This window comes from Zootoca vivipara, chromosome 2 (assembly GCF_965207765.1).
Source record: "Zootoca vivipara chromosome 2, rZooViv2.hap1.1, whole genome shotgun sequence".
Lineage (NCBI taxonomy): Eukaryota > Metazoa > Chordata > Lepidosauria > Squamata > Lacertidae > Zootoca > Zootoca vivipara.
The window spans coordinates 97,932,958-97,960,504 of record NC_142584.1 but is presented as its reverse complement, the minus strand read 5'-3'; the positions used below and the strand labels follow the sequence as shown (position 1 = coordinate 97,960,504).

Below are 27,547 nucleotides of genomic sequence, written 5' to 3'. Positions count from 1 at the left end.
GTAATCGCTGTGTCCACAAGCATTGTTATGCTAAACTGTAGAAATTGAAAGAGGGCAACCACTTATGGTGAGTCACTCTAATCCCCTTCGTTTCCAGAATAACTTGTCCTTCAGAAGAGACACCATTTTTTCACTATTTAATGGGACATGTGACAACGGACGCAAGTCCAGATCAGGCTCATGACAGATTTGAGGGGTGTGTGTGTGTGTGTGTGTGTGTGTGTCAGTTTCTATAGCTACTGTCAGCCAGCCTTACAGTAACTAGGAAGTTAATTATTTCACAGGCCTTCACAGAGCTGATCAAATGTTAACCAATATACCTTCAGGCAGATACACATGTTATGAACTAAAAACAAAGGTTTGTTTGTTTGTTGCTGTTGTTTTAAGCAATTGGCACAATCCGAAACGGTGTTGGTTGGTGCTATGTATCACTACAGCAAAACAGATTTTACCTCACGATACAAGACATTCTGTCATAACCGATGGTGCAAGGCAGCAACATGGGGTTCCTGTCACGGAGCTACGCATCTCTAGAGCTGTCAGTGAGGGCAAACCTAAACTGGAAAGGAGGATTTTACCCTTGCTATCCAGCAGGGGAGTTGTGCTGGCTTTCTGGCAAGTGGGTCGCTGGTGCTGACCATCAGGGAGAAAGGGGAGGCATTGGGGAGGTTGGTGCAGCGACAGTGCCAGTGTTTCTGCACCTCACCTTTCTCCCTGCCACAGCGGCCCTGTTCTCTCAGTAAGCCGCAGTGAGCCGCTACTGCATATACTATATAGATGCCCCAAACAGGATGCATTAGAACTTTGTCTGCATCTCTGTAGAAAGCATCTTGTATCTCTGTAGAAAAAATATCTTGTCATAGCACAGCATTTCTCTGAGCGGTGCACTCCAACTCCCTCTGTCCCTGACCACACTGGCTGGGCCTGATGGGAGATGGATGGAGTCCAACATCTTCTGGAGGGCACCATGTTGGTGAGGTAAAAAAAAAAAAGGTAAAGGACCCCTGGACGGTGAAGTCCAGTGAAAGGCGACTATGGGGTTGCGTGTCAAGGCCCACAAGCCACCCCCAGAAGAATAAAGGCACAAGGACACAGAATTTTAGGTTATATGTTAATGGGCAAAATTTAGGCCACAAACTTTATTGGTTACAGAATGTGAGAGGTATTGGCTTAGGCATTGGCACCAACAGACTATATCTGATTCCTGCCCACCTTGCAGGGAGTCTGGTAAGGGTAAACCTCCAGTAGGGGGAGCACCGCCGATGCGGATCGACTTGACCATCCCCTGGGTTCCTGATGGGGTTGTGGCATGGCCCTAGCCCCCTCCCCGGGCTTCGGACAAGATCCACACCCCCGGATTCCTTTAGCTTTCCGGGTCATGTGGTCAGCAGGACTAAGCTGCTTCTGGCGCAACAGGACACCGTGATGGAAGCAAGAGCGCATGGAAATGCTGTTTACCTTCCCGCTTGGAGCGGTACCTATTTATCTACTTGCACTGCCGTGCTTTCGAACTGCTAGGTTGGCAGAAGCCGGGACAGAGCAACGGGAGCTCACCCCGTCATGCGGATTCGAACCGCTGACCTTCCGATCAGCAAGCCCAAGAGGCTCAGTGGTTTTTAGACCACAGCGCCACCCGCTCCCGCTTCACGTAGGTTGAAGGCTGTCATAACACGCCCCCCTCGTCGATTTTGCAAGATTGTTCCCAGCTATCATGACTTGAAATGTTAGCTATTCCTCTGACAGAGCACTGCACTTCAGCTTCCCGGAAGAAGTCACGTTGATATCAGATGTCACAGAACTGACTGTTTGGTAGGGAAAGCCTGTAGTCCAAGCAAGGAAGATTTCCACCCTCTTCCTGGATCTGCTTCTATGCTATGGACCAAGCAGCCTGCCCCACCAAGAATTACAAACACTGAACTTCGACACAACGTTCCTAATATACTCAGAAATGTTTGTCCGAGTGTTTGCTGTTTTGTTTTTTTATGTAACTATCGCATGTCACATGCTCCAATGTCAACAGCGGTATATCTCAGTGCAAGCGTGTTTAAAGGTGAAATTAAAACGACGTTATAGGAAAAACCCAACACTGAAACTTTTCTCACCATTTCATCTCCATGCCAGACCTGCAATATTCTGCATGCCAGAGTATTAATTCTTATTGTTATTAATTAATGGTAATGGTAATTTTAATGTTGTTAGTTACCTAATACCAAAGAAAAAAGTCTCTAAGTGACATACAAAAAATTAAGAGTCAAAGGCACAGCGGAAAAACAGACAACATGTTTGGTTAGTACTGCTATGGCACAACAGCAGGTCCAGTAAAAATCTGGAAACCATGAAGGCTAGTGGTAGCTTCATCACCCAATTTGAGGACGTAAAGGTTAAAACTGCCCCAGGGTATTGTGCACCTTCCAATCCTTTCCTCCAATGGTCCTTGCATTTACCTTCCTTTGTCTACCCGAGTCTGGATGGCAACAGCAGGCAAGAGAAGAAGATGCGTGAGAGCAGGTATGGTCAACCTTTTCAGGGTTTTGAGGGCTCCATTTCCATGGGAAAGGATGTTCTCATAAAAATCCATCAGCATTTTCCCGCGAATTATTCCTACTATACACATTTTTAAACAGCTCGGGACCGCAATACGTCAAGGACCACCTCTTTCCATATGAACTTACCCAGACCCTGAGATTATCTTCTGAGGCCCTCCTTTGTGTGCCTCTGCCTTGAGAGGTCTGGAGGGTGGCAACACAAGAACGGGCCTTCTCTGCAATGGCTCCCCATCTGTGGAATGCTCTCCTCAGGGAAGTGCGTCTGGCACCTTCATTATATACCTTAGGGTGCCAGACAAAAGTGTTCTTTAACCAGGTATTTGGTTGATCCTATGCCCTTTTAAAATGTGGGGTTTGGGGGGGGGTGTATTGGGTTGCTGTTTTTATTTTTATTAGGTATTTTTGTGGTTTTATATCTCGGTTTTATTCTGTGAACCGCCCCGAGACCCCCAGGTATAGGGCGGCCCTGTATATAAATTCAATAAAATAAATACTGTGTTTCTCATATTATAAGACACGTCTTATATTTATTTTTTCCTCAAAAAAACACACCATGGCTTATTTTCAAGGGATGTCTTATTTTTATTACGGTACATGGGTAGTGCAGTAGCTCCCCCCGCTATCACGTTTTGCGTGTCCTGTTGCGAGTGTGTGTCCTCTTGCTCCCACACCGGGCAGTGAGCTGGGGAGCGGAGGTGGTTTTGCTGAGTTGATTGAGTCAGGCAGGCAGGCAAGGGAGTCACCCTGCTATTTCGGATCGCCTGAGGAAACGTTTGCTGCTCTCCCCCCCTCCCCCATGCCTGCGCCTCAGCCGGGCGCGCATCCTCAGCCCGCTTTGCGCGGCGGGGGCAAGATGCGCGTCAGCATGCAACCCCTCAGATTCCTTCCGCCCCTCCCTCGCCGCCAACCGACCCCCACCCCATTTCCCCGCCTGAGGTAAAAAGTCCATACCGTAGTTAGAGCCGGTGACCCGCTCGACAGTGGAATTTGCTGCCAAGAAGTGTGGTGGAGTCTCCTTCTTTGGAGGTGTTTAAGCAGAGGCTTGACAGGCATATGTCAAGAATGCTTTGATGGTGTTTCCTGCTTGGCAGGGGGTTGGACTGGATGGCCCTTGTGGTCTCTTCCAACTCTTCTATGATTCTATGAAGGTGTAGCTATTCCCTCCAGGTGAGGATGCAGTGCCAGTATAAGCCAGGTCACAAAATGGATTTATCAGCGGAGGAAGAAGTGCATTTTCCCGCTTCCTGTCACTCAAGGGCACTATAGGAGGTGACAGCACCATGGCACACAACTCTGAAAATCCTGGCAAGGTGGAACTAGTCCTAGATCACCCATAACAACAAAGGTGTCTTTTCAGGTATATAATAATAATAATAATAATAATAATAATAATAATAATAATAATAATAATTTATTATTTATACCCCGGCCATCTGGCTGGGTTTCCCCAGCCACTCTGGGTGGCTTCCAACCGAATATTAAAACAGTACAGCATTAAACAGTTCAGCTTATCACTAAATGCACCCATTATAAAGAAGTTTCCATGATTTCAAAAGGCCCTTTGATTAAAACTAATGAAAGTTGCTATGGCTGGAGATAGTGGAAACCAAAGCTCTATTGCCACTGGCATTTTTAAAAAGGGTGGGGGGAATGCCCCCAGCTACACAGTACGAGCTGCAGTAACCCAAGCTCCTCATATTCTGCTAATGTGTTTCAACCTTGACTTCATGGGGGACTTTTACGAAGAGTTCCATTTCTATGCCCAGTCAAGTGCACACAGCCAACAAAGGCAGCCAACTCAGGTTGATACTTTCTCAAAGTGGACTCTGAAACTGATAGCATTTCACGAAGGAAAGGCTGGAAAGAAATATGCCAGCGCCCCCCCCCCTTTTTCGAAGGATTCCACTCAAGCATGCCTCTCGCCGTTATTTCTTTATTTCAAGCATTTACACCAAATCCTTTCTACAGGGATGCATTCAAAGACGCTAAGCCAGTGATGGGCAACCTTTTGAGCTTGGTGTGTCAAAATTCGCCAAAAAAACAAGCATAACTCAGGTAGTGTGTCACTTCGAGAAAAAACCCATAATTTCGCGATATTTATAGTTTAAATAACAAAAATGTATATTTGTAATATATAACTATATTTAATAAACCAAAAACTAATTATTTAACCAAACCAAACCAAAAAACCCTTATTTATCACAAAGTGCCCAGAGTTGTTGAGCTTTTTTAGGGGGAGCTGCTAACCTTTGGAGGTTTTTTGGGGGGGGATGATGCAAAAGTTGCTTTGCTTTTTTGGGGGGGGTGCCCCAAAGCTGCTGCGCTTTTTTGGGGGAAAGAGAACAGAAATAAATGACGAATAATACCTTTGCTGGAACTAACACACAGCACCGACATAGTCTGCCAAAGCGCCAAAAAACCCAGCACAGAACGGGTTAAAAAACGAACGCTGTTACACCCAATCATAGTATGCTAAAGCGCCAGGAAAAAAAGCACAGAAAGGGTTAAAAAAACCAATCTCTGGCTACTAGGAACAGCGGAGACAAGCTGTAGGAGGAGCGGGAGAACAAATGGGGAAAAACAACAACAACAACAACAACAACAACAACAACAACAACAACAACAGCGCGAATGGGCTGATGGGGCGCGTGCCAGCAGTGAAGGCTCTGCATGTCACATCTGACACGTATGTCGTAGGTTTGCCATCACTGCGCTAAGCGGTAGTGTTTATGTTGCACGCCACCCCAATCTCTAAGCAGTGCGAGATTCCAAGTGTTCCAGGCCTTTACCCTGGGGTTCGTGTTTCCTTTTGGAACAAGGCACAGCGGAGACTGCAGTGTCTTTAGGATATATGGTTTATTTACACATATCTTGAGCCCACAATGGAGGGGTTCACAGCATTAACACCACAAAATGGGATTGTTTCTCCCATACCTTAGATTCAAGCAGAAATCTGACATGGCGCGTTCTTGCTCTCTCTCTGCTTGCTGCTTTGCTTCTAGGTCACATCACTGCAAACTCTCCACTCCAAAACTCTGGCTTTTGCCCTTATGAATATCTGCAAGTTAAGGGAGAGGCCCCACCCATTTGCCATCTCTGACAGAGCCCCTTGCTTGGTTCTCCTTACACCTCAACAGCAGGCTAGCTTGCCTATTCCAAGAATCAGAAGCCTTGATTAGATTGTAACACTTGCTGGATCTAGGAATTAGAAGGATCTCTGAATACAACCTACTTTTCCCGCCCCACTGCATCCAAGTTTATAATGGGGGAGGAAAGAGAGCGGTGACTAAACAGTGGACGTGTAAAGTAATTAAACATTTCTGGGAGATGATATATAATGAATTTTAAAAAATGTTTAAAATAACGTTTGCTAAAAAAAACAAAAAACCAGAAGCCTTTTTATTAGGAATTGCAGGTACCGAGATACCAAAGGATCAGAAAATTCATGTACACGACAACAGTTGCACAGATGCTACTAGCTCAGAGATGGAAGGAAGAAAGAACCCCGAATAGAGAAGAACGGCAAACCAAGTTGATGGGCTATGCCAGAATGGCAAAATTAACTGGGAAGCTCAGAAATCAAGAAGACAAGAACTTTTAAAAAGAATGGGGAAAGTTTTTTATTTACTTACAAGACCACTGCAAGCAAGTTAAAACATTGGCAGGATTTGAACCACACTTGTAATGTAACAGAAAGGATGAATAAGTTATAAGGATGAAAATTTGGATAAATATTAATATGGAGTTGTAAATATTATCATTAGGACCCATGGAAGGGATGGGGGGAAGTCAGGAGATTCAGAGTAATCTCAACATTTGGACTTGGAATTGCTGTTTGTAATTTGTTTACGTTATTTAAAATCAAATAAAAAAATATGAAAAAGAGAGAGGTGACTAAACAAAATATCGCTTAGCTGGAAACCTAAGTGGAATTACATCTTTACCGCCCCACCTCCCCCGATTCTTGCTTCTTTCAATCAAATGCCATTTGAATTGAAAACCACACACATATCCTGAAATCTGCCAGCTCCACTGAAGAGTGTTCATGGAAGTGCAGAAGAGAAAAAAGATCTCAGACAAAGCCCTTACTTTTGGTCACCCCTCCACCTTATCAGCCACTGCTGAGAAGGGAAGAAAGACTTTGGCGTCAGATCCTATATATTCTCCCAGAGGCTCACTGTGCTGAGAACCATTTCAGCTTCTTGCCACCATGGTGAGAATCGGCGGAAGTCCTTTCCTTCCTCGATTACAACCCCTTTACCTCTTCTCAAGGAGGCGAGGTCTCTGGTCACCTTTCCTAGCCACAAATGAAATCAATGAGCAGCCTTAGGTCGCTGGAGCGGTCAAGCCTTTGTGGAAGGTACCGCCTCCGCCCAAAGGAGCTATGACACATCGGGATTGAAATTGACCTCAGATCTAATCTGTTGCAATCCCTCACCACAGCTGCTTTGAAAGGCAGGAGAAGTGCAAGGCGCCTCACATTCCACTTGAAAAAAGGAGGAGAACTTGGCCCCACACAACTGCTTTCATTTCCCATTCTGACATACGAGAAATCCACCCTTATCAGTTGCTGCAGCCAGAGGCAGACCCCGCCACAATCCCAAACAAAGGTCAAGGGGGAAGTGGTGTGGAGCACGAGGAGGGCAACTTGGATTACACTTCTTTTGGGGGGGGGGGAGGGAGAGAGGGTTGGAATCGTTAAGGTAAGGCCAGGAAGGAAACCGAGTAAGCCCAAGGAAAGGTCAACTGATAAGAAAACAAGAGTTAAAAACCATTCATGACATTGAGAAGGAAATACCAGAAACAGCTAATTAAAAATACAGCCTCTGAATGCAATTTTTTTTAAAAAAGGAAGAGAGCATGCAAAATTGGAAAATAAAATAAAATCAACCGATCAAGACAGAGAAGCAGCCTGAAATTGCAAGCTACTTGCAAACGTGACAACAGTCACATATGAAGCGGTCCATAGATATTCTGCACTTTGTTTGGTAAGCAAGGACGGCACAGAATTGTTCCTAAGGCTGGTTTTCCCTGACACTTCCCCCCTTTGACACTGGCTGACCTATTCGCAACCTACAAGTTTCCGAACACCAGCCATAGGTTCTGTGATCAGGAGCTGAGCAGGACTTTCTGAGTCTTGTGTCTCACATGCAAGCCCAGTATCATCGACTAGAGAAGCGGTAGGCAACCTAAGGCCCGTGGGCCGGATGCGGCCCAATCGCCTTCTCAGTCCGGCCCACGGATGGTCCGGGAATCAGCGTGTTTTTACATGGGTAGAATGTGTGCTTTTATTTAAAATGCATCTCTGGGTTATTTGTGGGGCCTGCCTGGTGTTTTTACATGAGCAGCAAGTGTGCTTTTATTTAAAATGCATCTCTGGGTTATTTGTGGGGCATAGGAATGCATTCATATATTTTTTTTCAAAATATAGGCTGAGGGACAGTGGACCGGCCCATGGCTGAAAAAGGTTGCTTACCCCTGGACTAGAGGTATCCGGGGCTTCAACACAGGGCATCATACGTACAAAGGATGTGTAGCATCTGCCTGGGTTTTATTCTGGATTCTAACCCTTCAGTGCTGCTATATCATAAACATAGCAAATCTGTTTTTAATTTTGGGTGTGTGGCAAGTTCTGCATTGTTGTTATTTATGTGGGATTGCCCCCCTTTTCTAATTTTTTTGATCTTTTTAACTTTGTACAGTAAGCCGTAACTTACATGATGAGGGTTACATTCCAGGGGTTGCACCTAAAGCCAAAATCGTGCATAGTCAAAACCCATCAGGTTCAATGGTGGTTGGGATTGCCCGAGTCATTTTTCCTGGAACCCTGTCCCCCTTTCTTATTGTTATTTTTATTCTTTGCCAAGCGCATAAAGCTGAATGCACACAAGTTAAATGTGCATAAGTTGTGGACTTGCTCTAGTTCATTGTTGTTTTAATTATTTATTGTAAGCAGCCCAGAAAACTTTTTTATACATCAGCATTTGTTGTTGTTGTTGTTGCTGTTTAGTTGTGTCCGACTCTTCGTGACCCCATGGACCAGAGCACGCCAGGCACTCCTGTCTTGCACTGCCTCCCGCAGTTTGGTCAGACTCATGTTGGTAACTTCGAGAACACTGTCCAACCATCTCATCCTGCGTCGTCCCCTTCTCCTTGTGCCCTCCATCTTTCCCAACATCAGGGTCTTTTCCAGGGAGTATACAGCAGCATACAAATGTATATACCCAGGGCTGCCAACTTGAATAAAATATTGGGGGGGGGGTTGTCAGGTAAGCCCCACCCTGCATAATCAATCACAAGACATGGCTCTCACACACCACTTGAACTGCTATGGCTATCAACTTTGGGCATGTAAACAAAAGAATGTTAAGAAGGTTTCCAGCAACTAGTAATACTCTTTGGCTTCTGTCAGTGGAATGGGGAGGAGCCAAGAATCCCCTTTCCCTTTGAACTCCCCCAAATCAGCTCCAGAGGGTTGGAGGAGCCGCCAAAGAAGCATGCTAGGGGTTGCAGGGGGCTGCAAGGTGTAAATGGGGTATTGCCAAACATTACCTCCCTTTCCGTTCCACTGATGGAATCCTCTACCGGTGGCAAAAGCTTTCTGCCAGTGAAGGAATGCCAACTGGATACAACTATCAAGGATCAGGAAACCAATTTCATACGACATCATCTTACCTTGTTTGGAAGCCACTGACCTGGTTCAGATGTAACAGGAAACTATCGTTAACTGTGGCTTCCTGGCTTGTATGTGGAAAGGGAGCTTATAAAGAAGCTGTACGTGAAGCTAATGCACATCTTGGGTTATCAAACTTAGATTTTGTGGTCCAAATATGGGCAGTATACGCTACATTTTAGGGCATCCTGCCATTCTGGGAAACCGTTGGACCATAATGACAACAGGTCATTAGGAACTAGAAAGGCAAGGGTGCACCAGGCCATAATGTCTTAGGTAGATTTGGAGGAAAAAAACCCACCAGTAGTACCGGTATAAAAATCTAGGAACAGTGGATGCTGCCTCAGGCCATCCGTCCATCTAGTCTATGCTGACTGGCAGTGGCTCTCCAGGACATGAGGCAGAGTTCCTACACACAGCCCTACCTGGAAGCGCCAGGGACCCTCTGCATGTAGAACGGATGAGTGACGTCGCTTTCCCGGCACAGAATCCTTGGGGCACATTGTAAGAAAATACGTGCAGAACTCTTTTAACTAGGAATGATGAGAGTGTTACGAAACGAGCATCCGACATTTTACAACAGCATGACTCGGTAGCATTTTATGACCTTTTCCGCTCCAAAGGGTCACACCTCCTGCCCTTGAAACTATTTCTCCTCCTCCTCCTCCTCCTCTCCCACAAGTCAAGTGAGCATCCGAACTAGCGAGCCAATCTCTTTTTTTTTTTCCTCCTCTCCGTCTCGTTCTCAAGCCCACCCTCCTCCGCGGCTCACAGGAAAGACGAGGCTCCTGAGTTCTGCGGTGCTTCCTTTCTTTATTAAGGATTATTTTTAAGTTCCCAGTCCCTCCTTCTTCCTTCGCTTCCCTGCCCACATCCCCTCCCCACAATAACTGGAAATGTTTAGATCAAATGTTATTTGAAGCTGGGATCTGAAAGGCCAACTCAACAGGGATGCTGGCACACATCAGCAGAGAAAGCACTAGAAGTTGCCTCTGATTAGAGGAGCGCTAAAGCGACACAAAAGCCTGCACACTGGTGCTGCTGTCTTGACCCTTCTGCATCACAACCCCATTTAAATAGCCTATCATTAAATAGCCTATCAAGGTTGAAGGTGCATGGAACTGGGGGAGAGGGGACTGCTTAACATTTCTGCAAGACCTGCTGAAGCTGAACATCACAATTTAAAAAAAAAATGTGGCAAGAGTTGTGGTTCAGTGGCAGAGCATCCACAAGGCCTCAGATTCAATCTCTGGCATTTTGAGGACAGGCTAGGAAAGCACACTTTTCAGGATGAGGCTGTAGCTCAAAGGTAGGGCGTCCTCGGTTGAATACCAGGTCTCTCCAGGCTGGGAAGCACTCCTGGGGAGCTCCCTGGAGAGTCACTGCTGAGCTTGGAAGGCCATTGTGTCCAACTTAGTCTAAGGCAGCTCCCTATGAAACAACAGGGAGCTGGTTGGCCAGTCACTGCTGTAGACAGTACTGAGCCAATGGCCTGACTCTGGTTAAGAAAAGCATATTTCTGGCATGTACGCTACTGACTTCTCTGGACCTTGGCCCCTTAGCCCAATCGCAAGCTCCACAATCACTGTGATGCACAAATGGAGATCTCACACAAGTGACTCTAACCATTCATTTCAATGTTTGGCCAGCTCTCTTGCATATAAGGTAAAAAGGTAAAGGGACCCCTGACCATTAGGTCCAGTCGTGACCGACTCTGGGGATGCGGCGCTCATCTCGCATTATTGGCTGAGGGAGCCGGCGTACAGCTTCCAGGTCATGTGGCCAGCATGACAAAGCCGCTTCTGGCGAACCAGAGCAGCACACGGAAACGCTGTTTACCTTCCCGCTGTAGCGGTACCTATTTATCTACTTGCACTTTGACGTGCTTTCGAACTGCTAGGTTGACAGGAGCTGGGACCGAGCAACGGGAGCTCATCCCGTCGCAGGGATTCAAACCGCCGACCTTCTGATCGGCAAGCTCTAGGCTCTGCGGTAAGCTTTCTCCCAAACCAGGGTTGCTGGGTTGAACATATACATGCCCTTAGATCTCCCAACGCAGCAGGAGATAAGAAGTCCTGCAATGTCTCCTGCCCATTCCCTCTATGTCCCTATTGCCCAGCCCCCCTCCCAGGCTTGCTGTGTGGCATACCTGGGACACTGACAACATTGGGGAGGAGGGATGGCTGATTGGCAGCCATGAAGCGGTCCACTGAGACACGTGTTGGAAGGAATCAGGAAATGGCCTGTTAAGCCATGCATGAGAGGGGAGGAGAGGAAGGAAGGGGGGGGGGAGTTCAGTCAGGAGGATCGGGAATGTGATCAGTGATTTTGTGTGAGTCATGGGAAATTTACCAGGACGTGGTGTTTCACAGCACCTTGGAAGAAGAGGCAAAGAGAAATAACTTCTTGAGTGTAGGTGGTGTTCCAAACAAAGACTAATTTCCCTTGTGAGGTCCCCTTTCTTATATGCTATCTAAATAATCATCGTGTTTTTTAAGAAATATTTACTGGATACTGGTACTCAGAAATCCTCATTTCCAGTTAAGCTACTACACTAAGCTCTTCCCTGTCTCACAGGGCTTAGCTATTAAGAATGTGGCTTGCAGATCTCTCTGCAAGTTTTTGCAGTTTTTATCCTTGCTGCAAAAGTTGTGGCGTCTATGCAACTGTTTGCTCCAGTAATGCTGTAAAAGCTAACCCAAGCATCCCAGTGGAATACAGCTGAGCTTCAAAGACTCCACGAGATTATTTCTTTTTCCTCTGGTTGGCTGGCAACTGTGACTGATGGAGTCGGCCCGCACAAAAGGACCGGGACGAGCCAAGTTGCAATGATGAAGCTGACAATAGCCCCCGCCAGCCCCCCACTCCTCTTTTGATGGCAAGCCACTCTCTCCAAATAGAAAGGTCAGAGCAGGGGAGTATGAGCAAAGGGGCACACTGCCTCCCATACATCTTCAAGGCGCTTGACACCAGCACAAGAAGATACACTGCGATGAGCATAGGAAATGATGAATGGCAAATCCAGGCATCTTCTGGAGAAGAGGGGACATAAGGACATAAGAAGCTGCCTAATACCAAGTCAGACCACTGGTCTAGCTCAGCACTGCCTGCACTGACTGGCAACAGGTCTCCATGGATTCAGGCATTCTCTCTGGAGATCTGGGACCTTCTGCATGCAAAACAGATGCACTACCACTGAGCTACGGGTCTGAACCTTATCCTACTGAATCTTCAATCAATTAACGAACAGAATTGTTGAGTCTTCCTTGGGGTTATTAAAGAAAGCCAAGCAATGCGAGGCTAGTCAGAAGATGGCCCTCATTATGCTCCCCAGATGTGTGGACCACTGGATTGGTGAATGAATGGAGGGAGATTAACAGGAGGATCCCCAAACAAGTTTTGTTTTTTTTTAGGGTCCCTCCAACTACCTTTGATTCAGTGGAATCCATGCTCTGCTGATCCACTCTCTCAAGGGTTGCTGATCAAATGTGCCAGATCCCATGGTTCCTTCCAACTGTTCTGAGTCTCCAGCATCTGATCTCAAAGAAGGGAGCAGAGACAGCTGGAAGAGAGAAACCAGAGTGGCATAGTCCAGCAGCAACCTTTGGAAGAACGAACAATAAAAAGCCTTGTCAGAGGTACCATTCTCTTGAAAAGTCAGCCCTTCTTACACCTCTGGGTGAGTGTTGCTAATTGCTAGGGCCGGGCGATATCTGGTTTTCAACATTGCAATATATCGATGCACCACAACGTCTGAAATAAGGATGGAGCTATGCAGAGGCAATGTCTGGCTTCATGGGTTTTCCCCGCATCATGATTTTTCCTGGCAGGGGAGAGCTGAGCTGACAGAGATAAAAAGGGGCTGCAGGAATCGAGAGAAGAGAAGAAGAAGAGTTTGGATTTGATATCCCGCTTTATCACTACCCGAAGGAGTCTCAAAGCGGCTAACATTCTCTTTCCCCTTCCTCTCCCACAACAAACACTCTGTGAGGTGAGTGAGGCTGAGAGACTTCAAAAAAGTGTGACTAGCCCAAGGTCACCCAGCAGCTGCATGTGGAGGAGCAGGGAAGCGAACCCGGTTCCCCAGATTACAAGTCTACAGTTCTTAACCACTACACCACACTGGCCAAGTTCATAGTTTTTCCTGCATTGTGATTTTTGCATAGCACACACACCATGATTCACAGATCAAAAATTATGAAACTGGTATCACAATACGGACTTCAAACCGGTTTGGGGCGATTTATTGATATATCGCCCAGCCCTACTGATTGCCATTAAGACATCTCATGCTTTCTCTAGTTCTCTTCAGCCATAATTTTCCTGCATTAAATCAACATGGGGTGGGTGCTCCATTATGGGGAGGAGTGTTAACTCCACCCCCCACTACTATTTCACCTGCCTCCCCCATGAACTGAAGGGGCATTGATTGAATTAGGGAGCCCTATGTACTTGTGGAAGGTCCCCACACTGGAAAAATCAGGATTCTAACATGAGGAGCCTCCTCTGCTGTTGAGGCCGGTAGAATGCCGGTTGCTGGGAATCCCAAGTGGGGAGAATGCCCTCGTCTCCTGCATGTGAGCTTCCTTTGGCCCCTGTGAGAACAGGAAGCTAGACTAGATGGGCCTGTGGTCTGATCCCACAGGGCTTTCCTTAAGTGGATCCCTGCTCTAGGATTTCGACTTCCAACTCATGGCAAACTTACTCCCCACAGCCCTCTCACATGTTAACGCAACTCCTGGCAAGGGTTTTCCCTCACTCTCTCGCTTTACCCTTAATACTAATTTTTCATAGAATCATAGAGTTGGAAGAGACCACAAGGGCCATCCAGTCCAACCCCCTGCCAAGCAGGAAACACCTACTAGTTTGCACTACTAGTTCCAGTCAACATGGCTAAGTAAACTGGAATCAAATGAACTCTTGCTTCAAGCCTGCTACACATAAATCAACATGACCACGCAGCTATGATTAAGATGATGGCCTGGGTAAAAGGCTACCTGCCCACAACACAAAGAGAATTAGCTCGTGGTGAGTGCTATGGCAGATGTCTGGACCTTCAAAGCCAAACACTGTTTTAAAGCACATCAAAACAATGAACGTCATCTCTGGGGGAATAGTACACAGACATCTGGCACAGGATATTAATACATAAAATATCACAAGAGAAACTGTGGGAAGCAACTATAGTAATGGGTGCGGGGAAAGGCTCTTTACAATGTTGGCATAAATATTACAGGTTTGTAAAGTTCTATATAAAAAATTGGAAAAGAGGTATTGAGAGTGGTGTAAGAATCAAAGCAATGTTTATTATTAAGATACTCTTCCATAAGAATTGCAAGAGCGGCGGAGGCAGCTGTTAACCCTTTTCCTGTAGTATAGGAACATCATGTACTTTACTCTGTTTATGCGATTACAAAAGACGTTAAAAATGGTGTGCAAGTATAGATTTGTTTTCATTTCTTTCATTATTTAATTATTTACTGTATATTGGCAAACTGTTCCCTCCCACCTCCATTCCCCCCTAATAATTGCTTGGGGGGGAATTGTATGTCACAATATTCCACTTGAGTATTAGAATGGGAAACAAATGATTAAAAACCAGGGGTCAGCAAACTTTTTCAGCAGGGAGCCAGTCCACTGTCCCTCAGACCTTGTGGGGGGCTGGACTATATTTTGGAGGGAAAAAATGAACGAATTCCTATGCCCCACAAATAACCCAGAGATGCATTTTAAATAAAAGGACACATTCTACTCCTTTAAAAACATGCTGATTCCCGGACCGTCCGCGGGCCGGATTTAGAAGGCGATTGGGCCGCATCCGGCCCCTAGTTTGGGAACCCTGTTAAAAACGAAAAGCTTTTTTTTAAAAAAAAAAATTATCTTCATTTGAAATTATCTATAAATGCCCACAGCTTCTGGAGGCACATATCTCCTGGAGTATATCTCCTGGGTACAACCAAATAGAATGGATATTAATTAAATCATTTTCAGAATTGTCAACCAGCTTGAACTTGAACCATGTATTGAGCTAGGTTTGATTTTTAAAAGGACTGTTGCTGAATTCACTGAGTGGGGATGCAAATACAGTGCAATATGGGAAGAAAGAAGTGACCAAGTTGCATTAGTGAAAATGCGGATACGTCCCGTCCCCCCGTCCCCCCGCAACACAAACATTCATAGAGAAGGGAAACGATTAGCTTCATTTCGCCTTAGTGATATTCTCACATACCGTATTGGCCCAAATACAAGCCGCAACCGAATATAAGCCACACCTTTAAAATCCAGGGGGACGGGGAGAAAAAAGACAATACAGTGGTACCTCGGGTTAAGAACTTAATTCGTTCTGGAGGTCCATTCTTAACCTGAAATTGTTCTTAACCTGAGGTACCACTTTAGCTAATGGGGCCTCCCGCTGCCACCACACGATTTCTGTTCTCATCCTGAAGCAAAGTTCTTAACCAGAGGTACTATTTCTGGGTTAGCGGAGTTTGTAACCTGCCCGAGTGCTCACTGGAAGGACAGATCCTGATGCTGAGGCTCCAATACTTTGGCCACCTCATGAGCAGAGAAGACTCCCTGGAAAAGACCCTGATGTTGGGAAAGATGGAGGGCACTAGGAAAGGGGACGACAGAGGACGAGATGGTTGGACAGTGTTCTCGAAGCAACAAACAAACTGCGGGAGGCAGTGGAAGACAGGAGTGCCTGGCGTGCTATGGTCCATGGGGTCACGAAGAGTCGGACACGACTAAACAACAACAACAACTATTTCTGGGTTAGCGGAGTTTGTAACCTGAAGCGTTTGTAACCCGAGGCACCACTATACCTGAATATAAGACAACCACATAGTGGCGACTACGTGGTCCGAGCAAAAAATTGTGGCCCTAGAGGACCTGCATGGCGCACTGGGAAATGATGGGGGAGGCTGCCAAAGAGGCCCCAACACTCATCCGAAGTGCCAGCCTTACACAGTGCAGCTGGGGGGAGGTTTGCATAGGGCAGAGGTGGCAGACGGGCACCCCCCACTCCCTAACAGCGACAGCGGGGGCCGACTGGGCAAGAAGAGACATTCTGCGGGGGGGAGCTTGCCTCATACCGCGCCAGGTGGGTGCCCCCCACCATATTAACAGCGGCAGGGCAGGCAGAGGGGGATTGCAGGGCAGTGGCGGAGCGGCAGCCCCCACCGGCACTGGGCAGGCACACACACACCCCGACAATGGAGGCCCACAGCAGGGAGCGCGAAGTGGCAGCACCGGCGGCCACCCGCCAGCAATCCGCCACCCCCACTCGCTAGGACTCCAGCAGGAGTTATAGGCTTGGAAGCAGAGAGCAGGCTGAGCGCTGTTGCCCCACGCTCCCACCCACTTTGCCAGCGGCCGCCCCTCCTTCACTCCTGACAGCTCGAGGGAGGCTTGGGAGCGGCAGACGGGGTGGGCATCATAGGCTCTTCCAGCTGCGATATCGTAAGGTTGCAAATATAAGCCGCACTTTAACTTTTCACTGTCGGAATTTGAAGGGGGGGAAAGTGTGGCTTATATTCGGGCCAATACGGTAGTATGGTTGCATATAAACAAACCCCTTTGCGCGTCTAAAACATGCTTGAGGTCAAGGGTTAGCCCCCTCCCTGGCCACTGATTCATCTGCCCATCATATTTTTCACTTCCATGATCAGTGAGCACAAATGTACTGATATATGCAAACAGGGCTTCTTCTGTAGGACCCAGAAAGACCCCTGCGAGAGATTGTTTTTTGTGCATAGCTAGTAGACGCACTGGGGTCATTTTACCCGCTCGCCAAACACGCAGCTACAGGGAGGTGTGGTGAGCAGTCTCAGGGGACAGCCACCCCCTCCATGTGGCATTTAAACATGTGAGAGGTTTGCCCGGCCACCCCCAGCATGGTATTGGACAAGCTGGAATCATGTTACGAATAGCAATCAAAGATGGCACCTGGAACAGAAGAGTGGGGACCTGGAACAAGAGAGGCTTAGGTTATTTCACAGGCAAAATTCTGACACGGTCCTACTCGGCGTGAGGGCCAGCACAAAGGGGTTTCAGGTTAAGTATTCATTCTGCAGAAACGCACATTTAAAGCGCTTATTCCGCATTGAGAGTCCTCGCCAAAGAATCCCGGCAACTGTAGTTTGTGTCTCCAAACACCTCGCAGCTCCCAAATCTCTCCTGTTCCGGGTTGCCTCTCTCCTGCATGGCATGGACGGCACACGACCCAAGAAAAGAAACAACAGCTACACTAGAATGTGTGGCTGCCGATGCGCACAGGCCGAAATGCGCACAGGCGGTTGGAATACAGGGACAGTAAGAAGTAAATTACTGGATGCAAACAGACACGCAGAGAGAAAAAGACATGTTATGTTGAAGTTGGGGCAGGGGGAATCTAGTTATAGACAGAGAGCATTTGTGCTGATCATGCCATGGTTCAACCCTTGTATGAGACAGCTGCATATTCAGGGGGTTCAAGGATTCTATAATAACAGCAAAGCACAAGGTAAGTCAATAGCATCCCTGCTACCCAAATATATGTAGACACAAAAAGAAATTCCATACACGTGTTTTAGGCAAATATGGCTCTTCATGCCTCTCTCATAAATGCATGCATGTATTGCAATGAGGCAACTGGCGTTGTAGTTGTCTCCTGGCACAGCGATGGACGATTCCCCCCATGCAAACCCACTACGGATATTTATGCCGGATGCTGGTGAAGCGTGTGAGACGGGAGTAGGGCGTTTTCTCCTGGAGTGTCGTTTTAGTGTTCAACATCAGCCTGTGACCAAGAGGTCTCATCTGAAATGTTTTGCAAGGCCTGTATCATTAAGTGCTAATGTTACTCTCAAGCTCGTCTTCCAAATCAGTATATAAGATCACGCATGGTGTGAAGAAAGTGCACCTTTACCTAATACTAAAACTCAGTGACATCCAGTGAAGCTGAATCTTGGAAGAGCCAGCACAGATGTTGGAACAAAAGGCAAAAGAAAGTAAGGCTATCAAGAGCCCACCATGGCTAATGATCTATCTCCACTGTTGGAGGCAGGACTCTCCTTGCGTTCTTATGCAAATGAAAGCAGCAACGCCAGCCTGTATCTTCAGTTTTAAGCATGTATCATAGAAATCTAAAGTTGGAAGGGACCCAAAGGGTCATAAATAAATTTATTTATGCATTTATTCTTACAAGTAAATGTAAGGTAAAGGTAAAGGACCCCTGGATGGTTAAGTCCAGTCAAAGGCGACTCTGGGGGTTGTAGCGCTCATCTCGCTTTCAGGCCGAGGGAGCCAGCGTTTGTCCGCAGACAGCTTTCCGGTTCATGTGGCCAGCGTGATGAAACCGCTTCTGGCACAACGGAACACCGTGATGGAAACCAGAGTACACAGAAACGCCGTTTACCTTCCAGCTATTTATCTACTTGCACTGGTGTGCTTTCGAACTGCAGGAGCCGGGAAAGAGCAACAGGAGCTCACCCCGTTGTGCGGATTCGAACCGCCAACCTTCTGATCGGCAAGCCCAAGAGGCTGTGGTTTAGACCACAGCGCCACCCGCATCCCTTACTTACATTATAAGTAAATGTATTTGTGCAGAAACACAACTGAGAGAGAAGGCCGGAGGAGCTCTCCCCTTCCCCTCCTGCTTCAGGGCATTATGGACTGAGTTTCACGCAATATTGTGCCTTTGTAGTTTGAAGGAGAAAGGGGGCCCAGCTCCACAAGCAGTGCGAAACAAAAAGGGGAAATTCAAGCACAAGAGATGAAAGGCGGACCTGAAAGGAGCTGAGTTTTGCCTTGGGGCAATCAATAATGCTAGAGCCCAAAGCCAACTCAGCTGAGCAACAGGACTAGGTTCTCCATTCTAGGGAGATATTCTTAGAAAGTAAGCAGCTCACATCCATCAGTTCTTCATCCCCGATATAGGATTCCAATTCCTGTGGGCTATCTTGGATGGTTTCGAAATTATTCTTACCTCCTGCAAACTCAATGCTAAAGGCCAGGGAAAAGCAAAAGATGGGATTACCTGAAGTGTCGCAAGTCTGCTTGTCCCTTGGAACGGCTGTCGGAGGTACGCTGTGTCTGTAGACCACATGTGGCTTTTTGTGCTCTTCTGCATACTCTTGCTGGTCAGAAGATATCAGTGGCTCTACAAAATACTCTCCATCATGAGACCTGAACGTGCCGAGCTGGGAATGAATGAAAACAATACCATGAAGCTTCTGACAGAGCTGTGCCGAGGAGGGAGAAGATTCATTCAAAGACTCTGAAACAGGGAAGAAGGGGGCAAAAGAGGACAGGACTCTTTCAGAGGTTTGCAGAAGAAACCTACCTTGCAGAAGAAACCTACCTTTCAGAGGTTTGCAGAAGAAGGGATTCCAACAGGCATGGCTTGCATCATCATCATCATCATCATCATTATCATTTTATTATTTAGAACCCACCCATCTGGCTGGGTTCCCCTGCCACTGAATCATAGAATCATAAAGTTGGAAGAGACCACAAGGGCCATCAAGTCCAAAGAAAGAGACTCCACCACACTCCTTGGCAGCAAATTCCACTGCTGAACAGCTCTTACTGTCAGGAAGTTCTTCCTAATGTTTAGATGGAATCTTCTTTCTTGTAGCTTGAATCAATTGCTCCCGTGTCCGCTTCTCTGGAGCAGCAGAAAACAACCTCTCTCCCTCCTCTATATCAGTGTTTCCCAACCTTGTGCCTCCAGCTGTTTTCGGACTACAATTCCCATCATTCCTGACCACTGGTCTTGCTAGCTAGGGATGATGGGAGTTGTAGTCCCAAAACATCTGGAGGCACAAGGTTGGGAAACACTGCTCTATATGACATCCTTTTATATATTTGAACATGGCTATCATATCACCCCTTAACCTTCTCTTCTCCAGGCTAAACATGCCCAGCTCCCTAAGCTGTTCCTCCCGCCGCCCGCTCTTACCGGCACACCGCGGTGCAATTGCCCATCTCCGGGTCAGCGCGGCGCACAAGCTATTTCCAGCGCCGCACCGACCCGGAAGTGCACCGTAAATGACGTCTGCGCATGCGCAGTAGCCATTTCCGGCGGCGCCCCACACCAGAAAAGGCGAGTGTGTGCGCATATGGGAGCACGTTCCTCCACCCTCTGGCCCATGATCGGCGCTGGAGGAACCGGCCTGAAGCTGGGTAAGTTTGGGGACCCCTGTAGTAAGCAGATGACTTTGTCATGCTCTTTGACTCCTTGAACCGTTTTAAAACACACACACACACACATTTGTGCAAACCACACACTAATTTTACCACTGTGGTGCAATCAAATGAGCAAGCCAGCAGGAGGGAATTTCTCAGATGTTCTGCTTTTATTCATCACAGAGTTCTGCCCGGCCACAAGCTGCACCTTGAGGTATTTATGTATTCTTGGACGGAGGTGGGGACTACCACTTTTTCTGGACTAAATGGCAGAACTGGGCATGGATCAGTGATCTGAGAGAGAAACTTCTCTTTTCTCAGGCTGGATTTCTAGAAGAACCTAAAGAAGAGCCTATTGGATCGGGCCAATGGCCCATCTAGTCCAAAAATCCTGTTCTCACAGTGGCCAACTGGATGCCTGTGGGAAGCCAGGATTCGAACACAAGAGCACTCTCCCCTCCTGCGGTTTCCAGCAAGTGGAATTACTCCCCCCCATCCGTGGAGGCACAGCATAGCCATGGGAGCCCTCTTCTCCATGAATTCATCTGAAATAAACCTCATTTAAAGCCTTCCAGGCTGGTGGCCATTTTCACTGCCTCCTTTGGGAGGGAGTTCCATATGCACTCATTGAAGAAGCACTTCGCTTCATCTGTCCCGAACCTTCCAACATGCAGCTTATTTGTAGGTTATCATCCTGGATCTCTCAAACAGGAGCCCAGGAACGATCAAGATTGGAGGTGGCACAAGAGATTGCATCTCAGGAGCACTTCAAGGACACTCGCTGCAGAGGTGGCCCCTCTTACGGATCCAGTCAAGTTACAAACAGGGCCCTGCTCTCACCATTCCCCACAGGGGCTCGTGGAGGGAAGATCTCTTTTGACATCTTCCTTGCCTTTCCACCTTAAGTTTCCAGCTGGCTGAAGAGGCTGGGAAGTTCCTGGACTCCCTTAAGGTCGATCCTCAGGCACAGTGCCTGAGCTCCATTAGGAAAATGAGTGTTATTCCCCCCCCCTTTTCTGGTAAGCCATGCTTGTCTAGAGGGCTGGCAGAACACACTCCCACTCCCTGGTGGTTCTTTGCACAGAGCCCTGGGCCCTCCCTCCCTCCCCTCCACTGCCTCCGCCCCCTAAGCATCAGAACATCACAACAACAACAATGGCACGGAGGTTTACTACAACTGCGCAAGCAGCATCTTGGAGGAAAGCAGCATGGTTTTGCGGGGTGGAGAAAATGGGCTACCTGTCATTGCATCCCTTCCCCACCTTTGATGTACACTTGTAGGGCGCTGCCCCAGGCAACCCCAACACCAGGACAGTTCTGCCTGGTAAGTATGGCTAAAACTTAGCTACTCGTACCTCTCTCTCTATCTCTGGAACAGAGGGGGGAATGGGGAGGGGGGAGAAAAGCAAAACCTCTCATCTTTTTTTTCTTCCCCGTGCAACTGGGGCAGAAAGCTGATGAGCGTCAGGTTTCAACAGCAGGACCCAAGCCTTTCTTGCAACTTCTTAAAGGAGGACTTCTTCCCATTGGGGAAATGACAGCTTAATCAAATTACTCTTTTGGGGCTCTGAAAGCCGGCAGCCGTGCCACTCTTCCCACAAACCCACCTACTGGATCAAAGTAGCAGTATCTGTCCTGAATATATACCCCCATCCTCGGGCAGGCTTCATTACCAAGAACTGTGCAAAACAGTCTGACACTCTGCTGTGCTTTTCAACGTAAAACCTGCTAAACTAGAGAGGAGCCCCACCGGCTTTAAGGACACTTTTCAAGAAACTTCCAAGTTGCAGAGCTGTAGAGGAGTAAACTTTCGTCCCTAGGGGGAGCGAGGGGGGAAGAAAAGGGGAAAGCACACGCTGCTTCTATTTGTTCCCTTCCACCTTAAACGGCTCTCGGGCTCAGAGCACCACCCTTGTTTGGGGTTCTTCTGACTGCGAATCCTCCTCCCACCAAACCCACCCATCTGCCCCCTCCTCCAAAAAGCCGCCTGGGGTAACCCCACCTCCCTGCTTCCTCTCCCATTGCAATCCTAGCCTCACGTCAGAGCCCTGCAGTTCCCCTGTTAAGTCTCCTTGGCTGGACACTGCTCATGTGTTTGTCAATGGGAATAGGGGGTAGAGAAGGACTTGGCTCTAATGACCTTTGGGAGAAGAAAAAAAAACAGAATTTGCTAATGATCACTGCTTGTTCCTGGCAGCTCCTTGGTCTCGCCCTGCCCCCCCCCAGCCTCCTTTCTCCCTCCCCGCAGCATCGCTTTTCCCTCTTCCCCATCAATCAAAATGAGCTCTCCTCAAAAGTGAATCCTTTGATTTTTTGATCTACTGCTCTAGCCTCGGACCACAATGGCAATTCCTTAACTTTTGTTTTTTGTTGAGATGTTGTTTACATTATTCTAGATTGCTTTTTTTAAAGGAGTGTTTTGTAAATAAGGCCGGGGGGGGGGGGGGGAGAGAATTCTGAAGGAAGGAAAGTAGCCAGCTCTGATATCCATCAGCAAACATCTTTTAACAAACAGGAGTTTTGCTTTGTTTAAAAGCCTTATCTTTAACTTCAGCACTCCTCCTACATGCAGACAGGTTCCAAGAGAGTCACGGGGCAAGGATGTTTTAAAAAAGTGTGACATAATCCCGAGCATCCCCCAATTGTGGATCAGAATCAAGGGCTGAGAATGAATTCCCTCCACCCACCCCCTGACCCTAAAAAACAACAACAGGGGCTGTCCATCTTGTGACAACAAAACTTCCATCCACAGCCAAGACCAGCAAGGAAGGGCACTTACTTACCATCCCAGAACAGAGGCTGATGACTGCTGTGTGCTGGGGCTCGGTATTGACATGTCCTTTGTAGAAACAGTGCTTAATATCACTTTCCTCCTCGGTGTAAAAGTTTGTTTGGTTAACCTCAGGTACTCCCAGGAGGCTGACAGTGAAGAGAGGAGCAATAAATCCCGAATGGGCTGTAAGGTTGAAAAAGAAGTGTTGCCCAAAGGCTGTGAGCCTATAGTGTGCTTGGATGGCACTGGAAGAAGGGGTGGAGGAGGAGGAGGTAGCATCCGGGCCCCAGGCCTCAGCGTCCAAATGGAGACTCCGCTTCTTCCTTCGAAAGTGGACCTTGGGAGGGAAGGGCTCTCCAAACTCATTCACCCGGGTGGGGGTCACTATCTCGTACTCACTCAGAGTCTCCAGCAGTTTAGCTGTCGAGAGGGAACAAAACAGATCCCCTGTGAGCAGATGCAAGTGTGTGCATCTGTGCACTATACAATATTATTTCTACCCTGTGGGACTGTGAGAAATCCAGTACCAGGGAAAACCAGCAACTGCCCCATAGAGTGGCCATTTCCTTATCTGTGGGAAAGACACAGTCAGTGACCGTGGAAGGCACTTTTTCTGAACACTGTCCATCTTTCTCAGGAGTTTTAAGATGTCCCTTGTCTCATTCACCTGAAATATCTGATGTGTGCATTCTGCAAACGCTCACAAAGGTAAAGGAGGCTGGCGGTTTAGAGCAATAGGGCAGAGGCTGCCTGTGAGGAAGGAAAAAACTTTCCGCTCTTATGTAACCACGCTAAGCACTGCGAACAGCACATGCACTCGGCAGCTATTGCAAAAACGGGACGTAAAACTCCTTAACCACCGCAAAATGCACACAGGTACATATGAATGCACCACAAGGTTGACATCCCCTAAAACCCAATGCGGCTCTGGAAAGATAGCACGTAGTTATGGGCCATTGCAAACAGCATCCTTCTGAGGCAGTTCAACCCAAGGAAACTTTCGGGAGGTGAGCGAATTAACAGGTTTGCTAACAGGAGCTCCCTTCCCCCCACTCTCCCCAATGCAAAAGTTTTGCCTTTAAACACTGAGCAGCTTGCAAGCAGCAACACTAAAAGAGCTAACATAAAATGTCCAGCTGTTTGCAGCAGAAGTACACATGGCACAAGTGCTGGAGTTTTAGGTTTTCTTAAAAAAAAAAAAAGTTTAAGGAGGCTGCTTTCCAGCCACAGGCAGCAAAAGAGAAAAGCAAAGCAAGCTGAACTACAGACAGCAATGTTGCGGGGCTGCAAGTGTTTCGAAATCTTAAGCACAGCATACATATATTTGTAGGCGGAGCTGCTAGCAGACTGGATACGTCTGGAGCTCCAATTGCTTAGGAACGCTTTCTGCGCTTTGCAGATTTGCCTCCCCGCGTTGAAGAGAAAAGCGTGACACCCCCTCCACCCCACCCCGCCACAAGCAAAGCAATGCCAAACTTAAGAAGAACATGAAAAAAAACATTTTTTAATTTTTTTAAAAAGAAATATTTCAGGCGCTGCTGTATCTTACCTTGTCTCAGATGCAACCTTTCCTTCCTTGCTGCTGCACCGGCTACATTCAAGAAGTCTTGCAGGAAGAGCGTGCTTAATCCCACTGCCCATAACACAAGCTGCATGGTGGTTTGTGCCGCTCCGTTGCAGCGGGTCAGCGTTTCCACACCCCCGCTTCGTCCCCTTCTTACTGCTTGACTTGGAGTGGGGGGGGAGCGAGGAGAGCGGGGGGGGGGTTGTTGGAGCCAAAACTTCAGAGAGAGCTTTTTCCCCCACTCTCCTTGACTGCCTCCCCTCCTCCCTCCCTCTCTCCTTCTTCCCTCCCTCCCTCCTCCTCCACCTCCCGCAACTTCACTTTTATTAAACGTGGGGATCCCTCCGATCCGAGTCGCTTTCTGCTGTGGCCACCACTGCCCGCTCTGGAGAGTTGTTGATCGGCAGGAGCGGAAAGACTCGAGCGCGGTGGATCGGGTGCACCATAGTGCAGGGAAGAGGGGCTGGCGTGGGGGGGGGGGCGGGAAAGACGCCGCTGCACTTTTGGTGGGCTGCCTCCTTTGCTCTCCCACCCACCCCTCTCTCCCTCTCCCCCCCGTTTGCCTGCCGGACTAGAGAGTGCTTGGGAACCACTTTAGGATACCGGAGTAGGGGCGGGATCGCAGAGATCAAATGCCCGGAGATCCCGCCTCCCTTTAAGGAGGGGATTGAGAGAGAGAAGGAGTTGGTTGCGTGCGTGCGTGCGTCGGTGTCCCCCGCGTTACTTGCGAGAGTGTCCCGTAGCGAGGCTCTGGGATTCGCCTATTCGCCTTTCCAAATAAAATGTTGGTTCTTGCAGGTTCGGGTGGAAATCAAAAGGGCCTCCTTCCGAAACCGAGCCCAAAAGGCAGAAGAGATCCGAGATCTTAAGCTTTGAAGAGCGATCGGGGTTGGGGGGGTGGTGGTGGTGGTTGAATTCTGCAGCCTGGACTGCCAATAAATGTGGCACAATATAAACATTTCCACAAAAAGTTTTTAGTGGCCGGCTCTTCGGTTTCCTTTTGTGCTTCGTCATTCACTTTCTCTCTCTCTCAACCCCTGTCTGTTGAAAGCCGAAAACTGCCCGCTTGAATTACTCCCCTTCTCTATAATTTGTTTTCTTCCAAAAAGGAGGAAGCTACTTTGAAAAGTATAAGCGGCAGCGGGCAAGGTTCGCACCTATTTATCGTTCATTGGACTGAGAGTTAATCTGGAACAATCCTGCACATTATTAATACTTTATGGAGTGTGGGAAAACCCTTTGTCGCTTCCCTGAGCTAGCTCCCCTTGATACTGAGAGAGAGAGAGAGAAGGGGGGGGAGTCATCAGCCACAATAATCTTACCTTTCCCCCTTGTTTTGTTTTGTTTTGTTTTGTTTTTCTTAGTGAAACAGCAGGACCTCTTGCAAAGTAAAGCCTAACATAAAAGCTTCTGGTCTTTTCCCAAAAGTTATCTTAAACTTTTTTTTTCATTTCATTATAAATCATTTCCCAATAGCTTTTGATTACCTTACAATTCCACCACTCTTTACACTTCCAACACTTATTAGAACTTGTTATATACATTTTTGTTGTTGTTGCTTATTTAACAGATTCCCTTTGTGATTTAGACCCTTGAAAGATCAGAGTCCTAAATCACATAGGGAGCCCACGTGGATAGAAAAGGTGTCCTCGAAAAGTTAAGCCTCAGCATGGGAGAGGTTGGGTGGAGCCATATAACCTTGGAGGCAGGACTAAACGCCTCGACCCCCCTCCCCCCCCACGTTGCCCTTTCAGGCAAGTAATGGGTGAACAGGGCTCTAAATACCCTAATAATACTAGACAGACCCCATAGTCCACCAAGACAATTCTGGGAGTTGCTCTACAGGTCACAAGCTGAGCAGGTGTGGTTTGATAAGGTTTGCAACTTCAATGCCGGACAAGGGTCCTATTCATAGGTGCTGTTTCTCATCTTGTAGAGCAGGCGTGAGGGGAGAAAACCTCGCTTGCTGAAATTTTCCTTTCTGGGAAACGGTTTCCACCAGCCATTTCAAGCAACGGTATTTGACCCTCTGCTCTCCGTGTTAAACTTAATGTGGGGGGGTAGGGGGTGGGCAGTAAATGGAAGAATATAAAAGCAGTGAATAAAACACAGTGAGAACAGGCAGTATGCAGTCCCAGGCTAGGGTATTTGTTTTTCTAGTAAATAATCCAAGTTGCAATATGCAGAGTTTAGGTAAATCTGTTTTTAGGGTGAAGGGAGGTCGGTAAATTAATGTAACAAGGTTTTTTATCTATACAGTGGTGCCTCGACTTACGAATTTTATCCGTTCTGAAGGCACCTTTGTAGATCAAAAAATTCGCAAGTCGAAAAAACCCTACCTAAAACCGCCGCGGTTTCCGTTCGGATGTCGAGAAATTTGAAAGCGTGCGGCCATTTGCCCCACTCATAAGTTGAAAAATTCGGTTGTCGAGTCGTTCATAAGTCGAGGTACCACTGTATTTTTATGACACACACACAACAGTGCTATTTTTTCTAGAAAAAAAGAGGTGCCAGAACTCACTACGAACACCTCTCTTGTTCTCTTACAATGGCAATCTAGCCCATCTGAGTTCCCTTGAGTTCTGGCTGAATAAAAAATTAATATATATCTATATGGTATTGGGGATAGGGGAGAACCTGCATCTTCCGAGACAACCATAACACAGCTACCTTTCAAAACTTGCACTTCTTTGAATTTTACAGTGCAGTTCTCTTGCCAGGTAATGTGCACAATAATGCATGTAGGGCAAGGAGTGCATTAGAATGCATACATTAGTGAATGTATATTAGGGGAAATAGGATTGGAAAATGTGTGTATTAGG

The 27,547-nt window shown here is 47.4% G+C and overlaps 1 protein-coding gene and 1 long non-coding RNA gene across 5 annotated transcripts in view; one reads left to right on the top strand and one right to left on the bottom strand.

Moving 5' to 3' along the window:
* The window catches only part of ADAMTS9 (ADAM metallopeptidase with thrombospondin type 1 motif 9), a 131,466-nt gene extending 106,140 nt beyond the window's left edge, over positions 1 to 25,326 (bottom strand). For 2 of the 4 annotated variants that reach the window (XR_015948467.1, XM_035106739.3), the window contains exons 1-3: positions 24,711 to 25,326; positions 23,172 to 23,581; positions 19,238 to 19,400 (exon numbers count right to left, since the gene is read on the bottom strand). Coding sequence is in view for 3 of the 4 variants with exons in the window: in XM_035106739.3 (XP_034962630.3) it covers positions 19,238 to 19,400; positions 23,172 to 23,581; positions 24,711 to 24,816 (679 nt within the window). In the remaining variant the exon portion in view is untranslated. The remainder of the gene's footprint in view (positions 1 to 19,237; positions 19,401 to 23,171; positions 23,582 to 24,710) is intronic. The other 2 variants (XM_035106736.3, XM_035106737.3) reach the window with 1 other exon arrangement.
* Positions 21,368 to 25,695, top strand: LOC148686979 (uncharacterized). The gene is made up of 2 exons (XR_015948468.1): positions 21,368 to 21,712; positions 25,524 to 25,695. It is a non-coding gene; the product is annotated as an uncharacterized LOC148686979 (long non-coding RNA).
* The last annotated feature ends 1,852 nt before the right edge of the window (positions 25,696 to 27,547 follow it).